At 36.9% G+C, this 18593-nt stretch overlaps 1 protein-coding gene across 2 annotated transcripts in view; it reads left to right on the top strand.

Annotated features, from left to right (window-relative positions):
* The window catches only part of AK5 (adenylate kinase 5), a 113379-nt gene extending 97315 nt beyond the window's left edge, over positions 1-16064 (top strand). Inside the window, exons 12-15 of one of the 2 annotated variants that reach the window (XM_039356680.1) lie at positions 5374-5531; positions 6036-6209; positions 11742-11924; positions 14817-16064. In XM_039356680.1, the coding sequence (XP_039212614.1) occupies positions 5374-5531; positions 6036-6209; positions 11742-11924; positions 14817-14894 (593 nt within the window). In that variant the 3' untranslated portion in view covers positions 14895-16064. The remainder of the gene's footprint in view (positions 1-5373; positions 5532-6035; positions 6210-11741; positions 11925-14816) is intronic. The other variant, XM_039356682.1, reaches the window with a different exon arrangement.
* The last annotated feature ends 2529 nt before the right edge of the window (positions 16065-18593 follow it).

Raw genomic sequence — 18593 nt, 5'->3', positions numbered from 1 at the left:
TTGCACAGATAGCCAGTATGTATAAAAAGCATTGCTTGTAGCTACAGCACGTTTTTTTTTTTTTTTTTTTTAAACCATTCAGTCTTGACTGCTGTACCCTGGGGACATTATTCTCTTTACTGGGATCTTCTTCTTACTCATATGAAAAGGACAGGTGGATAGTGAATAAATAGAAGTTTATTTAGTTAACAGGGTTATGTGAAAGCTGCCCCTATTTCCACCACAGAGGTATCTCCCAGGAGGACCATTTGCTTTATTGATTGCATGCCTATGTTTTGAAAGATGACTAGGGTTTTAAAAAAGCATTGGGATATAGCCTCTGAATTTGCCTTTATTCCCCAGTCTGTAAGGGTGATAAAGAACAAACAGAGTCGCAGAAGGAAGAACATGTATATGTATAAATATATGGAATTCTGAATCCACATCCATTTTTTCATGTGGTTGCAATTCCTCTTATTCAGGGTAATAGCCTGAAAAAGCATATAGTAGTAGCATTACTAAAGGTCTTAATCCGAAAGAGTTTCTTCATGTTCAGAGATACAGAAAAATAATTCACACTTAATCAAAGCCAGTTCAAGTCTCCATTGAAGTTCCCAAAGAATGAACACAAGAGAGGGTTTAGGTAACAAAGATGAGTACACAATGAAGACCATCATTCAAGTGTCCCTAAGGAGTAACCAAAGCATGAATCTATGCAAATACTACTAGGTGATCTATTATAAAATTATATTGATGTAACAATCGCTGCCTGCTGGTACAGGAGAGAGAAGAAATTTAACTTTTTCTTTTTTAAAAAAATAGAATGTAAGTTTTAATTTATTGTTAACCAGAGTTTTCTGTCAAGAATTTGGATAGGATGCACATCTAAACTGAACTTTCCTTACTGTTTAAGAAAAAATATCAACATCAAGAATATATCTCAGTCTTTTTTTTCTTCAGGCCCAGACAATAGATTTTTTTTCCAGCCCATTGCAAGTTCAAACAGGCACTAAATGAATGGTTGTAAGTCAAGGATTACCTGTAGTTGCTTTAGTTTGGCAAGATTTCTTATCTATAGGTGAGGAACAATAAAAGAAACTTCTCAGAAGTAACTCTCCATATCTTTCTTGATTTTGGGGGTCTGACCAAAAGCCAGCAAGGCATCAACTAACCATGACTTTTATAGGAAACACATATACTTGTGGATCTCGTACAAGGAGCCATGTAGTTCCATCACAGCCTTTTGAAAATAGTGGTTTGTATTTGATATATCTACAAAAATCATGTCTTTGTATATATGCCATTATGAATTTTCCAAACTGTTGATGGAATTTCCCACTTGCCTGGATACATGCGACATAATCAAGACCTGTCAGAAACATTCAATAGTAGAGAAATTGCCTCTTGTTTGCAAGTGATACATAATATGGAAAGTTGCTATAAGAAGGCTATTTTTAATGGTATCAATGTGATAGTTATTAAGACATAGTTTTGTAATTGTCAGTTGTGAAAGATCAGATCCACATATGAATATTAAATTAAACTAATTTATTGCTACTCATACCTATGCACAGGAATATTCTCAACTAACAGCCCTTGCTAGGAGTTAGATAAGGGTCAACAGAATTCAAGAGGGGTTGGATTTTGCTTTCTTGTGGCTATGTGGAGATTCTAGGCTGATCCCTCTTTTAACTCCACTCCCCCAGGTTCTGCCACTCCTTCGCCTATAGTAATAATGATAAAACATCAAACAACATCTGTCTATCCGAGGTCCTTGTGAAGGACTTGATAAGTGGACAAAAAAAAAAAAAGCCAAATCCAGTCTAATCACATGGCTGACCGTGCAACAAACTGTAATAATAATATAGAATTTAAGTTTTTTTAAAGATATCCAATTACATTTGTATTGAGGAGGACAATTTTGTTTGTGGAATAATCCATTTTCTTTTTTTTTTCAGTTTCAAATTTTTATTAATTTTACAATATTACATTTACATATTTGAAAAGTAGCGTGGCAGCTGAGCACAGTAATTCCGTTACATTTGAATATCATCAGTACAAATCTCAAATTATTACAACAAACTAATTCCCTCTCTTTCCCCCATGATATCTACTGTCATGTTCAAACCAATACAGTTCTTATTCTATTAATCAAACAAAAAATACCTTTCTAATATTCATCAATAATCTTCAGTCTATACATATCTTAATTAATTTGATATTCCACCTTTTAGACAATAACCTAGTAAGTTTTTCTTAACTTTAATTTGCCATTAATATTTAAGTTTAACGTTTAATCTTTATCATTTCCAGGTTTTAAATGATCCCAATTTTTAAGTCTCCTATCTCAAATTTGGAGCTAATATTTTTTTTTCTTTTCTTCCTTTCACTTCCTTTATTCCTTTCCAGAAAGAGAAAAAAAAATTGAAAATAAACCACCAACATTTATACCACAAACCCATATACAAATGTAATTATTAGTACTTATACTTTTAAGTTTTACTTAACCTTTGTCTCAACTCATAACAATATCTTAAATTCAAATCTTAATTATTTGTAGACGTTCAGATTACATTTAATATTTAATTTTTCCAAATTTTAATTGGAAATTCCTTTATCCAAGTTGCTCAAACATTCTAATATTTAAAATACACACCTTATATATAACTTCTACCCTCTATCTTACCCATCTAATGACAATACAATATTCTTATTTCAACATATTTCTAGATTTTATATGACCAAATTTTCTTTATCTCAAATCGTTACAATGTCTTGTGTTCAGAATACATATTCCATTTATTTAGATATATTCTATTTTAGATCTCATATATAGATCAGAACCCCAATCTTTTTCAATCTTATTCTAGCTTTTTTCTTCTGCCAGGTCATTTTTCATATTTTTGCCTTTAAATCATCAAAAAAATCTCCTTGTATCGTTGTGGCTATTGTTTGATATTGATAAGAACATCCAGTTGATGTTTTCTTTCAGCGAAAGCCCCTCCTTGCTGGTCACCTCTTCGGGGCGACTTTTGGCCCTTTTCAGGGCCTCCCAGCGATGCGAAACTGAATGGGGGAGAGAGAGCAAGTCTCCCAACCATCCATGGCGGCTGTGTGACAAACCGGAAGTCAGAATAATCCATTTTCTGCTTACATGTTCTCTGATTTTGAGCATGTGTATTTGGAACTGGATTCTGATAGATTTCAGTAAAACTTTAACTAGAAATGTTCAGCTTTTATTGTTTAATTTCCCAATCTTCTGGAATATTACAGGGATCGTTAATAATGGCATCTTTGGATAGAATGACACTATTTGATACAGCCTAGAGAAAAGATAGCCATAGGCTAGTGAGAGTCCCTGAGCCTGCTGATTTGTCTTTTGAAAGGAGATTTAAACAGTAAAAAATAATCAAACTTTTTTTTCCTATTCTGTCTTTGACCTGAAAGAACTCTGAACTAATTAAGATGAAAAGCTTTGCATATGGAAGGAGGAACTCATTTGTGCTAATATGTTTAGAACCAGAGATTCACTTTCTAATCACCTGGATATATTTCTGTTATCAGTTCAGAAAACAGCCTCTTTGTCAGTTCACAGAAGGATCATAAGCAACAGACTGAGAAAATTGCTTCCTTAGGAACCTAGGAGATAAATTGATTCAAGAGGAGGTAAACAATCCACTCTTGAGTTCTCGTGAAGATTGCACACATACCTACCACTGAGAGATTGAGTAAAACTCCTTAAAATTTGGCAAATGTTTTTTTTTAAACCCTCTCATTGTAATTTGGGGAGTTGTAGCTACTTAGGGGGTGCCTTAACTTATTGGTTGCCAGCACTTGCTTTGCACCAGAGTTTCCCAACCTTGGACACTAAGATGTGTGGACTTCAGCTCCCTTAATTGCCCAGCCAGAAAGGAAGTTCTGGAAATCGAAATCCACTTATCTTAAACTTTCTAAGGTTGGAAAACCCTGCTCTATGCCATTGCATTTCTCTTAGCACTTCTCAATAATTCCCTACACTTTTTTTCTGTTTAATGTTTTTTTTTCTTCTGAGAAAATGTCCAGTTTAATTCTTTGTATCACATGGGTATCCAACCTTTTGGCTTGCCTGGACTGCATTGAATGGAGAGGAATTGTCTTGAACCGTGTATAAAATATGTAATATAGTTAATGTACAGTATATATATATATATATATAATATATATATATATATATATATATATATATATATACATATATATATATATATATATCTCACATAATAATGTTGAAACATTTACGATCTTGTGAGGCCGCATTACTACAGTAGCTGCCCAGGGCTGCATGTGGCCTGTGGGCCACAAGTTGGACCAGGGGTAGGAAATCTTGGCTTTTTTATGGCTCCTGGGATCATGTGATCACCTTATGCAATATATATATTGTAAAAACCATTTGTAAATTTTGTTTCCTATCTTCACTTTCAGTTAAGGTTGGATTAAGTTGGAAGAATAATTTCCTCTTAGGAAATTGGTCATTTTCTTCCCTCTCCTGTCTTTTAATCACATGGGTAGTTGATAAATCATTGTGGTTTGTTTTGGAACTAATTTTTAATGAGCACCCTTACATCTCTGCAGATATGAATAGCTGGGCAATATTTCCATTTTAAAACATATCTGCATAATCTGAAATGACCTGCATGACCTTTTACCTCAGCTAGTGCTGCAACAAATGGAAGTACCAGATTCACAATCCCACTTGATCAGTTCTCAGAATTATCTATCTTTGATTATGATCATTTGACAAAATATAAGATATGAATGAAATAAGTAAGCTGCATCAGATTTACCAAAGCTCTCTCTTTTCTGACACAATTGCAGTGGCGTTCTTTGCCGGGTTGTGCTTAACCACATTATACATTTCTCTCTCTCTCTCTCTCTCTCTCTCCCCCTCTCTCTCTCTCTCTCTCTCTCTCTCTCTCTCTCCCTCCCTCCCTCCCTCTCTCCCTCCCTCCTTCTCTCTCTCTCTCCCTATGTGTGTGTATATATATTACTATCAGTCTATATCAATCTCTCTCTCTCTCTATCTATCTATCTATCTATCTATCTATCTATCTATCTATCTATCATCTATCTAATCTATTAGTTCAATTTTTATGGCCACCCAATTCAGTCAATGACTGGGTGGTTGTATGTGAAAAAACATTGGTATAATAATAGTTTAAGAATGAAAGAGATTTCATTATGGATTCTGCGCTGCTGAATCCAGAAGAGGCCTTCATTATCTACTCCTACCACCATTTAATTGATATGATTCTGTGAATGTTTCACTGTTTAATTGGTATACTCTTATGATCATTTTGGTCTACGATGAGTCAGTTATTCTCTCTCTAATTTGAGAATTTATATTTACTTATAAAGGTGGCCCAGGCTCTGGCAAAGGAACCCAGTGTGGGAAATTAGCACAAAAGTATGGATTCACGCATCTGTCAGTAGAAGATCTGATCCAAAATGAGGCAGCATCTGGAAGGAGTAAGACCATCAAAAATATAACCGAGAGTGGTGAATTTATATCAGGGGTAAGATGTGATCCCAAAATTAATGTAATCTCTTCAATGGGGGTAGGTGTGTGAGAGAAGGAAGAAGCTTGAATGGATAATATAAAAACTAGATAGGTTCTTTCTCCAGAAATTTGTTTGAAATACAATATGTATTAACTCAAAACTACCTGTTGTATTTTAAAGAAAAGCAAGATAGTAGGTGAAGCCTTACAACAACATAGGTATCTTCGCTGGTCTCATTGAGACGTTTTTTAAAGATTCCTTCAGTTGATTATATTTGCAAGACACATGCTTCGTAATGTGCTCCAGTACTTAAAATAATTAGCTCTCAAGGGAGCACTGCCTTTTTTTTATTTTGTAGTATTTTCCTACTTGTAAAATGTCTAGGTTAAGAGTCAGTAATGATAGGAATTTTGGAGTGCCTTCAGTCGGTAAATTTGGTAAAATAGTGCATGCACATGAATGCACAATATACTTGAAATATGAGCATATTAGGTTATTGTGGCTATGTCTCATTTTAAGGCACCTGAGCTTTCAGACCAGATGTTAAACCAAACTACTTTGCATTCTTCAATTAAGGATATTGTCACAGAGCTCCTAAAAGAAGCTATACTTGCCAATATGGAAAACTCGGAGGGATTCTTGATTGATGGCTATCCCCAAGATATTCAACAAGGAGAACAGTTTGAGAATGAGGTGAGCAATCCCATCATGCAAAAGGAAGAACCGAGCAGTTGCTTTAACGCAAAGTGTTCTTTCCTTCTCCAGGGAACCCTAAAAAAACTGTTTGTTTGAAATCTTGAATCTATTCCTGAGTAATGACGACAAGACTGAATCAGACAGATAGTTCACTAATTATAAGACATTTTCCTGTTCTAATCCTATTTGCTTCTGTCCACTGTTGTCTATTGAAAGGCTGACTTTTTCCATGAACTTCATAATAAACAAATATTACTTAATGTTGTTGTCAACTTGCAGGACTTAAAAAAACTGCATTTGCTGCATTTCTACTTTTTGATGCAATATGTGCAAAGGTGATGTGCACTCGAACTATACAAAGGATCAGTTGAAGAATACCCTAACACAGAAACAATTTTAAAATGAAACATAATTTCCACACATTATCTGTTGTCTTAGAAACATCAGAAGTGCTAATGCTACTGGGTGAAAATGACATCTCTAAATCACACACACTTTCACTAACTGCACTTTCAGATTGCTTATTAAAATATTGGCATATTACTCTTCCCTGTAAAAGGGTATATGAGATGCTCTGGAGTGATAATTGCTAGGAAGTTAGAATAGAGAACATATTTCTAATTCCTTCTGAATAAATGATAGCATGAGAGCAATTAATAGGTTGAAACAGCATCACCATTTCAGTTTATATTATCCCTGCAGGACACCCAAAACAACTTAAGTTGAACAGTGGGATCTAAGTCGAACAAACAAACATTGTAATCATAACAAGAGCTAAAGTCATTGTGAAATATTTGCAACTGAAATGACCTCGGTGGAAAGGAAGGTTTTCTCCCATTTCCTAAAGGCAGAAGGATTTGGGCCAAATGTGACTTCTGAGCACAACTTTCAGTAGCTCAGAAACATCATAGAGTTAGAGTTAGGGTCTTTCCTTATGTATCTAGGGTAGGCATGTCAAACTCGCAATGTCATGTGACATCGCACGACGTATCGCGACTTTTTCCCCATTGCTGGCAATGGGATGGGCGTGGTTTCAGTATGATGCATCTGGCCCGCGGGCCGCCAGTTTGACATGCCCGGTCTAGGGAATCAATGTCAGGTCTCTTCCAGTGATTGTAATAAGTGGTTCATAGTGGAAGAGGTAGTCCCTCTAATCCTGAGCCATTTAGGGTTTAAATGGTAATATCAGTACTTTAAATTGAGCAGTAAATAACCAGCATAAATTATCAGTATTCACACGATCCTTTTACTTCAGGGGTCTTCAAACTTGACCCTTTTATGACTTGTGGAAGAGGTAGTCCCTCTAATCCTCAGCCATTTAGGGTTTTAAATGGTAATATCAATATTTTAAATTGAACAGTAATTAACCAGCGTAAATTATCAGTACTCACACGATCCCTTTACTTCAGGGGTCTTAAAACTTGTCCCTTTTATGACTTGTGGACTTCAAGGTTGACTCAGCCTTCCATCCTTCCGGGGTAGGTAAAATGAGGACCCAGATTGTTGGGGGCAATGTAAATATATATATATATACATTGCTTACTGGTGTACACCGCTTAGAGAGTGCTTGCACGTAAAGCGGTATATAAGTCTCATAAATAAATAAATAAATAAACTCCCAGAATTCCTCAGCCGTGCAAACTGGCTGAGAAATTCTGGGAGTTGAAGTCCACAAGTCATAAAAGGGCCAAGTTTGAAGACTGACTGAGGAATTCTGGGAGTTGAAGTCCACAAGTCATAAAAGGGACAAGTTTGAAGACCCCTGCTTTACTTTATTAGCAGTCCAGCTGCAGCACTTTGCCCTAATCAAGGCCTCCAATCACTCTTTATGGATAGACCCATAGGAAGTGCATCATAGCAGTCAGGATGTAATCAAGGGATGTGTAACCCTTGTCATATCTAATGACTTCAGAAACGGTCACAGATGACACCCTAGACATAGTTTTGCAAAACACATTTCTTGTCAGGGTTATCAACTGAATCCAGAAACAGCTAATGGTCAAGGAGGAGATCCATTTTATGGACTTGCCCTTTAAAGGAAGTGCAGTTCCATACAGGACAGACTGAACCCTAATTCTAAACCCTAATTTCCTACTGATTAGCAGCACATTTGCCTTGCACTTAATTGTCTTTCATTTCTTTAAATACGATGTTTGCTACCAACCCACGGTTTATTTAAGCATGTTTTATTAATAAGCCACAGTTGGCTGAGTTTGCAAAAAATGCTAGGTCAAAAATAAATCATATTTAGATTACCACAGATTACAAATAAAGATAATTCAGCAAACCTGTGGAATCTACATTACTATAATTTATATCACACTGTACCGAAGTTCAGGTATAGTATAAGCCAGTGGTGGCAAACCTATGGCACGGGTGCCAGAGGCGGCACTCAGAGCCCTCTCTGTGGGCACGTGCGCCATTGCTCCAGTCCTAGGCCTGGGTTTTATAAAACCTTTTCGCTTTAGGCCTCCGCTCCCGTGTGCAAAAAAGAAAAGGTTCAATCAATCAATTTCAACTTCTTACGGGGAAAAAAAAGATCTTACAAAGTTGGAATTGCTTGATTGAACTTTTTAGTCCCACCCAGTCTGCCATTACCACTGCAGCCATGCCCACCCAATGGGCCACACCCTCCCAATTGGCCACACCCACCCAGCAACCGACGATGCATAAGTGAGTTTTGGGTTGCAGTTTGGGCACTTTATCTCTAAAAGGTTCGCCATCACTGGTATAAGCTATGAATTTAAATAATAGATTATAACTAGAAAATCACTTTGAGCCTTTAAAAAAGAACCTATTTAATTTGCTCTTATGGAAAACATTTAACCGTAAGTGGATGTGTAATTAGACAATTTCTAATATGTTTTTTTATTATCTTTGCCTACTATACTTCCTTGTATAATTTTATTGCCATGACAGAGGCCTAACTTTCAAAACATCTCTTGGGATTAAGCTTCATATTTATTTGTTACTAAATATAAATAGACTTGCTGTGCATGTAAACTTTGATGTAGAATCTCAAGTGAATACAATCAGATTGGGCAGATGGTCTCAAATGATTTTGCCATCTGGATCAGTCAAACTGGAAGTTAGGTTCAACTTAAAAAATGGCGTTCAAAGATTTATTTTTAAAATCCCCACATATGTTGATTCTAGCAGCTGGTCTGGATAGTTCTTTTTCCCCTGTAGAGAGAAAAGCCTTAATAAGTGGAAGATTACCGGTTAGGTCCTCCTTCATTCTTTCTTAGGCTGTATAATAATTGCCTGGATTTGTTTCTACTGATTGTCTCTATTTATGAGGATACCATTTCATAGGACATCAAAGTGAGAGCAAAGATACCATCTTCCTTAGCTCTTGGCATATAAACCCGCTGGAGACCCTATTTTACAGGCTCTTCGTGAACAGCTGCCATTCAGATCACTCATGGATAATCTCCTATTCTGTCCTCTAGAGACGTTTGAACAATTGCTCTACTCACCGTTATTTCATTCTACGTAGTAGTTGCCATTTCCACTCATTCACAGAGACATTTTCACTTAATTAGCGAGAGCCCTAATTATCTTAGAGATCCTGAGTTCCCAGGTACACAAAAATTGAACCTTAATTCATGTACAACCATTCTGCAAATAGATGGAGATGGTCATCTTTATTAGCCCAAGATGCATTTTAGGAGCAGTCTCAAAAGAATGAATAATTTAGGGATAATCTGGCAACTCCAATCTATAGCAAGTGACTGTGTCTATACTGTATCTTCAATATAAAAACCTACTCTTGTATTTCATAAATTTAATTTGCAATTTATGAAATAGAAGAGAGTGATTAAAGGTCACATAGAACAGTTGCCTCCCCAAAGTAGTTCTGGGTCCAACTTCTCCTGCTTTCCTAAAATTGTCAACCAAACTGGTACTGTAATGCAAGGTAAATTTCTTTGCCCCTGTCACTACCACTAATTAACTGGAATTAAGAGAAGAGGAAATGGAAAGAAAAAAGACAAGGACAATGCGCAATAGTAAAAACTGCTTGAAGATGTAGAAAAAATAAAAGCGTCCCAATGTCCTTTATTGCGATGCAAGAATTCCACCAGAAAAATTGAACTGCTTTAGAGATATTTCCAACATTGTACGGCTTCCTAGCATCATCAATTTCATATTGTTATTTCAGATTGCGAAACAATGATTTGTTCTCTAAGCCCAGACACTGTGTTATAACTTATTTATGATGCTGCAAACATTTAGTTGCTTTTTTCAGTTCATAGTTGCATTGTGGGAATTCTGGAGCACAAAAATACAGTAGATCCATGTGTTTCATCTAAAGAATTTCCTCACTAGGATAGAATATGTAGTTTTAATTTCTGGTATAGTGGTGCCGCCTTGTGTTGTGTATGAAAAGCAGTAAGTTCTCCTCTCCAGTATCACCTTGTAGTATTTATCTTTCTTTCCCCACTGCCCACCTTTTTTTTGGTTTGGATAGATAATTAGATAGATTTGGGGAGATATATGTTTAACCTAATGATACTAAAAAAAAGTTTTATATGTCCTTTATTTACTAAAGATATTTGCTCATGACAACATGTCTTAAGCAAAGGGAGTGTCTTCTTCCATATAGAGACAAAATCCAGAGAGAATTTTTTTTTAAAAAAATCAAACTAACTCAAGGAAAAATACAGTCTTGTTTGAAGAGTTTTTCAAAGAAAGTTTATAATCTCATCATGAAAGTACTTCTTTATCTTGTGTCATGATTCACATGTTCAGTAGCCTTACCTGCAGCACTTAAAATGACTTTCTCAGTTATTGTTTTGTTTATATGAAATATTCTTGGAGGCTTAGCAAACCTATAAAAATGTGAGCTTCATGTCACTGACTTTGCACAGAAACGAAACTTTGTGAAAAAGGGAAAAAAGGCTTAAAACCCCCCAAAGGGTTTCAGACATACAATCATATGTATAGAAGCTTTTGTTTATATAACTTGTACAAACAGGAGAAGCTTCCTTTGAGCTTCACAAGACTAGAATTAAACTGAATGACTGGAATTAATTCTACTTCTTCGAAAAAACTTTTCTTTGTATCCCTCCCTTCCATCTGTGTAAATAATTTTTCTTATGTGACCCCAAGAGATGCATATAAATATTGTTTAATAAAATAAATACAGGACAGTAAAGCTATATCGTCGTCATCATCATCATCATCATCATCATCATCATCATCATCTCTCAGCTTACCCTGCAACATAAGGTTATTCTGAAACCAAAATGAGGTTGGAAGCAATGACTTTAGGGCTCATGCAACCATGCATGAACCATCCTGGAACATAACCCTTTCTTGGTCCCTAAAAAAAACCCCAAAAACTATAGATAAAGGCACAGGCAATAATTTTATCTAAATCTTATGTACAAACCCTTGTATTTGGTTATCGCTTTCTGTTCTTATTCCTACAAAGGAAGACATTTATGCTGAACTCATTTAATCCAAAGAGATCACCTTTAAAAAACTGGAAAAACTGATGCCATTTTTTTTTCTCCATTTCTTCAGATTGGTGAGCCCTCTCTGGTACTCTGCATGGACTGTTCTTCTAAGACCATGAGTAATCACCTTCTGCAAAAAAGTCAGTGCCTTGAGGATAATGTTGAAGCTATCATGAGATGCATTGAAGCTTACTATAAAAGAGCTGAGACACTAATTGCATATTATGAAAACAGAATTCCACTCTTTAAGGTATATTGCCTTGACTTTCTACTTGATCTGTCTTCTGTTTATGTGGCAACATTTTAAGGAGATAATTCTTTTGTGTCATAAATGTTCTGATGTAGCAATTCCTCTCACTCAATTTCTGCCACTGAGAAGGAAGATATCAAATTTTTTTTTGAGTTGCAAGATGCATGTTAGCCTATCCCTGTATACACCAAAGGAAAATCCAGAAGACTAAACATTAAACTGAATTATATTCTGTCCGATCATTATGTATACATAAAGTGGCCAGAAACAGGAGGGGAAAAAAACATTAATGAAAAAGCATGTCACAGATAAAACTATTCTGGTAGAGAGAAGTTCCCTGAGGATGGGCTCCAACATGAGTCCAAAAGCTTGGAAGACTAAACTTCTGGTCCTGGTGAGTGACCCAAATTGGATCGTGCAACATTATCCTGGGTCACGTATATTTGCTTTCATTCGTCAGATAAACTATGTCTGACTTAGATCTTTTTCTTTAGTCAGTTCTTTCACCTTTATATGTTGGCAGGTCATGTTTTGGGATGACTAGTTAGTTGGCCAGTGGCCATATTTTTATTCCTTGAACATCATAAAAGAGCAGAGAGCTTGTAGATTCCTCTCTGCTTTCCTGTTGATGTCATCATGGAGAAATAGAATTTGTATCTGTATCTGCATTTCAACTGTCTTCCCCCAAAATATATGTGGGAAGTTAAAAGCTGAAAAGGTCACAGAGGCAGAAAGCAGGTTTGGTCTCTGGGGAGCCTCTCTAGGATTTTGTCTTGATCATGAATCTGAGAAGGGTCAGTTAACTTCAAGAAAGTAGTTCACCTAAATGCATGGTAGTGGGGCTCTACTGGTTGTCCAGAGTGGCAAGTTTAATTTCAAGCAAGACTTCTGGATCTTTGACATGTCAGGTTCCTTTGTCATCAGGGAAGGACAAAATCAAAATTCTCCCTTACACTTCCCTGGAATTAATACAATAGTTACAACCAATAAGGGAGAATAAAAAAACAAGAAAGTTGCAACATGAAAAGAGAGTGTTCTTCTGGATTGGCCTGACTCATATATGCTGTCAAAACTTGAGAAATGGCAGATGATTTGCCATTTCACTAAATTTAAATACACTGAAATTGAGAAAACTTAATCATGAGTTTTAACACTCATTATTTTCATTATGAAGTGTGATATAATCTAGAATAAGTCCAGCCTTTGGGTTTTAAATACATTTCTGTGCAACATAGCACAGGCTATTTATTGTTCCGATACACTTGAGTGAAATTTATTTTGCATTTATTTTAGATTACAAATAATTTGGCAATTCAGTCTCCCTTAATTTTCCTCTTCTATGTAATGTTCAAAATTCTTAGTTGGAATCATTTCCTTAATTAAGGTAGTTAAGTATGCTCTTTTGCAAATTTTCTCATACTCGCACCAAAATCTCCAATTCTGGAAGGTATTTAATAGAAGATTTGGAAAACAGCTTCTTACTATACTGTTTCTGCTTATTATTTTGGCTATATTAGGCAATTCTATTATTATAAATAGCAAAAAGAAAGAAAAGAAAGAAAATTGCCTCTATTGCCTTTTTCTGTTTTGCTATTAACTGAAATATATTTGTGTACTCAGTTCTTTCTTTTCCATCCAACATTCAAAGTCAGAATGTCTTCAGATATTATCTTCGTATTAAGATTTAGTGTTTCTCACTTGAAAATGCTCAGCATGAAACATGGAAAGCATCGGCTGCCAAAACACTTAAGAACTGATTACTTAACATTCACACTCCCCAGTATGTTTTTCACTTTGGATGTTTTAGGTGAAGAGCTGTTCTTTTTTTTTCAAAGCAAATTAAAATCTAAGAAGAAAAATACATACTGGGAAAGAAATGGAGTGATTGTCTCAGTTCAGGGTTGTTGCCACTGCAGCTTATAAACTATGCCATAGAACAGAGGTTCTCAACCCGTTTCATCTCAGGGTGCAGATCTTCTCATAGGCAGAACTTCTGGGTCAGAGGTTGCATAAGGAGAAATAAAGGAAGTCCACTCCTAGTGATGTCACAAGAAGTGGGGTTCTGGCTGATACAGCATACCTATGGATATTTTGCAACACATTTTACTGCCCTAGATGCTATTAAGAAGAGCTCACTTCAATTTTCTGTTTGCTTGCAAAGGTTTGTTCACAATCTCCAGTTTATAGCATATGTTAAATATTTTGTACATCCCAATAATTAGCAGGTTGGCAGAATATGCAGCCTTCAACAACAAACTGATCTTAAGCCACTTTCTCTTTAGATATTTTACTGTATAATAGTATTATACAGGATTGGCTGGTGCCTGTTGCTTGTTCTACTAGTGATGTCTGTCAGTTTTAATTTCCTCACTGACACGAGTTGCAACCTGACAAAATATTCAACGGACATGCTTTCCTAGACATGAACAGCAGTCAGCACTGTTTTCAGGCAAGGCCTTCTAACTTCTCTTCCTGGTTTTCCACTTCTTTTCCATCCAACATTCAAATTAATGGCTGAATTTACTTAGGCATAATGGGATTTGATAGAGTATCTGTAAGTCAGGGTTAAACTGTGGGGTCCTCGGTGTTCTCTGAGCTTGTAGGCTTTCTTGCAGACATTTCATTACCAAACTAGATAACATCATCAGTACACTAGTGTTACCTAGTTTGGTAATGAAACTTCCGCAACAAAACAACCAAACTTGGAGAACATTAAGGACCCCCTAATGAGATCTTTTTAAAAGTCCTTCTGTTTTTGGTTTTGGGTATTACATATTGTTTCTTCAAGAATGCTATTCTTTTTTCAGCATTCCAGCATTGGCTACAGTGGTTATTGAGTCTGGGAATTTGGGAATTAACTTCTCTGAATGTTTTTGTTTTTCTTTTGAACAGATAAATGCAGAAGGAACACCAGAGGAAGTTTTTCTTGAGATATGCACTTCAGTCAATACTTTTCTGAAGAAGGAATAGCACCATTTTCAGAACTTAATGTAATGGCAGTGCTGGAACACACACATGCATAGTGTCCTTTACAAATGCTGCTCAAAGCAATAGCTGCTGCCTTGAAAGATTAATGCATGTTGTAAACATTGTAAAAATCTTTGTAACTTAAATGGTACAGTAATGATATGTGTACTGTATATGGCCTATGATACAGTTTGCAGTTCACAGGTTTAAAAAGCCAGCATGATAAACAGTATCTGAGTTTTATAGAACCCATCTTCTTCATTTCAGTACTGCAAGACATACTATACAGTCAAGCACAGTATTCTGTCAGTAGGAGTGATGTAACAGTGAATTTGCTGATGAATACAAATCAATTTTTGGGGCTATTTAAGTTTGTTCTTTTTTGTAATGCTTGAACAGTCTGTTTCTGTCATTTTCTTTTACAAGGGGAACATGTCTGCAATTAAGTCTGCAGTCATTTACACACCAAATAATGGAACTGGGAGAGACTCACACACAAAAAAGCATGATATGCAATACACGAACCAAATGTGAAATAATTAACTGATTGCAGGACCAGATGTTGCATTGATAAGACCATCCATACAAATATCCTATGTAGTTATGGCTTGAAAATTTTTTGATTTACAATGCTAACAGAGGGATAATATATGCAGAAAAGAAAAGTGCCAAATATTCCTGATGTGCTTAAGATGGGTAAAGACTTAGAGCTAATAATGGCAGTGTTGGTATATACAAAATTAACACACATTTAAAAAGACTACAGGCAATAATTGTCTCTATAAACTGATTGCGGTATGTGTAACAGCTACATATAGCCAATTGTCAGTTTTAAGTAATTTATTGCTCAGCATTTAACATGATGGGAAATTTAAAATGTAAATGAGCAGTATTAAGTTCAGATTACCACATGCTTTCTACATGGCGCACATGCACATACACACCTCTTGATGACTGAAATACTGAGGTTTTTCAAACTGTTTATCAACAGACAAGAAAATCTTATTGTCTATATCAGAAACTACCTTCTTTTGCTATCCACTATCTCTTCTTGCATGCTAGATTCTATCAACAGTTGCATTATCAACAAGCAATTGAGCAAAATTTGTATTTTTCAACCTACTACTCTTGTATGAAAAAGTAATAAAAATAAAATATATGGACAAATGTTAAGGGTAGTAAATTTTACTTTTCATATTTAAATCTTCTGCAAAACAAATAAGTATCCAATCCAAAGCCACATAAAAACATTTTCACTTAATTGGGTACAGAGTTTTGAATTTTGAAAACTGCTATAGTTGTGTGGTTATGAGCATTTGTTTCAGCTTTTTTAGATGGGATTCTTCCACTAAGAAACAGGTATGCTACAACTTTCAAAACAAGACAGTTGTATTTAAAGACAACATTTGACAGCAATCTCAAAAAATATCCCTAACACTTAAACTACAAATTTGAACTGTTTGACAAGAACCATATAAAAATCTGCTTTGCACTTTGAGCAAGAACTGAAAATTTCTAAGCTAAAAAAAAGGGCAATGGGAAACAACAAAATTTTAAATTCAAAGGGCATTTGAATCTTTGCTGAAACCGTATCAAATCACTCTTTATTATGGTCACAGACTAACATAAGGAGGGTGGGGTACAATTGTTGAAAATGTGTATCATACATACTTTCTCACTTCTGAGAAGCAATGTATAGTCAGAAGCTTGTCTTGAAAAAACAGCTTTTATCAATGCAAATTTCAGAGACAACTATCCACTATTGCAAACCATTTGCTTTTTCCATTATGAGATCTGTAGGGCCATTATTTAGGTAGGAAAACATGTTTTGAACAAACGAGAATGGAGGAATGAGATAAGTATAGAACAAGATACAGTTTTCCTTACTGGTGGCGCAGTGGTTAGAATGCAGTACTGCAAGCTACTTCTGCTGACTGCCGGCTGCCAGCAGTTCTGCAGTTCAAGTTTCACCAGCTTAAGGTTGACTCAGCCTTCCATCCTTCTGAGGTTGGTAAAATGAGGACCAGATTGTTGGGGGCCATGTGCTGACTCTGTAAACCACTTAGAGAGGGCTGTGAAGCGGTATATAAATAAGTGCTATTGCTATTGGCCTGCCACCAAATCTGCTTGGAATTATGGCTAACACTGGAATCAGTGTTTGCCTTAAGATGTGCAAAACATTCTGAAATTAAAATTTTATATGCCCAAATATCCTATTTCAGGGAAAGACAGCAGTATAGAGGTTAGAAGGGGCGTTGTCTTACCTGAACGCCTTTTCTCAGCATGATGATGGAGAATCCACTGATGGGTTGTCTTAATCTTCCTGCTCCAATAAGACTAAGTCTGGAAAGTTGCCACACCTCTGCTGTGCAAGAGCACCCCAGTTTGCGATGAAGGCGAAGCACAGACGTTAGTCCGACGCGTGTACTCATCCTATACTGTACACAGGACCAAACTGATACTAAAAGGGTGGGTGTGGATTCTGCATCATCATGCTGAGAAAAGGCGTTCAGGTAAGACAACGCCCCTTCTCCAGCATGATTGGATGGAGAATCCACTGATGGGACATACCAAAGCCCTGTTGTCCCTAAGGGGGGGGGGGGAAGCAGTTTGAGCCTAAGTCCCACTGGCAGATACCACTTGCTGTAACACTCTCCATCTGAACGAGGCATCCGAGGAGGCAAATTTATCAATTCTATAATGCTTGAAAAACGAGGAAGGCGAGGACCACTTCACCGCTCTGCAGATCTCCCCGATACATGCCTGGGTAGCCCAAGCCGCTGATGTAGCCACACTGCAGGTGGAATGGACAGTGATGCAACAGGGAATGGTCAATGATTGGGACTGATAAGCTTGGGCAATGCAAGCCCGAATCCATCTGCCTACAGTCGAGGAGGAAACCTTCTGACTCATGGACGAGAGCTGAAAAGAAATGAACAGTGCCTCCGATTTACGGAAGGCAGAAGTCTGTTTGATGTAATGCCACAGGGCCCTGTGAACGTCCAGAGTATACCATTGTTTTTCTAGCTCGTGACACGGGTTAGGACAGAAGGTAGGAAGCACCACCTCCTGGGACCTATGGTACAAGGAATTAACCTTGGGGACAAAGGAAGGATCCAGATGCAGGGTCACCCTGTCTGCATGGAAAATGCACAGGTCCTCTCTGACGGAGAGGGCGGCCAGCTCTGAAATTCGCCTGGCCAACGTGACTGCTACAAGAAAAGCCACCTTCATAGACAACAGTTTCAGGGAGCACATGGTAATGAGCTCAAAGGGTGGCAAGGTGAGGGCCTATAAGACCCAGGGTAGGTCCCAAGAGGGATAACAGCAGACTGCCAGAGGCTTGGCATTAATTGCCTCTTTTAGGAAGGAACGCACTGTAGGGTGTTGCACCAAGGGGGCGGAATTTTCACACAGGATCACTGTGGAGAGGGCTGAAACCTGTCTGCGGATGGTGTTTGGGGATAACCCCTTGTCCAACCCATCCATCAGGAATTCCAGAACAATCGGAATAGTGATGTTCAAGAGTTCTACTTTGTGCCCTAAACACCAGGTACAGAAACTCCTCATGTGGCATCATAAATCCTATTCATGGAGGGGTGCCTGGATTGCTGGATCATGGCTATCACCCTCTATGAATATGAGTTTCAGGTCAAGGCCCGCCGCTCAAATGCCAAGCAGTTAGTTGGAACCACTGGGGAT

This window comes from Crotalus tigris, unplaced genomic scaffold, assembly GCF_016545835.1.
Source record: "Crotalus tigris isolate CLP2741 ecotype Arizona unplaced genomic scaffold, ASM1654583v1 scf7180000018826.840336, whole genome shotgun sequence".
Taxonomy (NCBI): Eukaryota; Metazoa; Chordata; class Lepidosauria; order Squamata; family Viperidae; genus Crotalus; species Crotalus tigris.
Note: the sequence above shows the minus strand (reverse complement) of the source record. Positions and strands in the feature narration are given on the sequence as shown.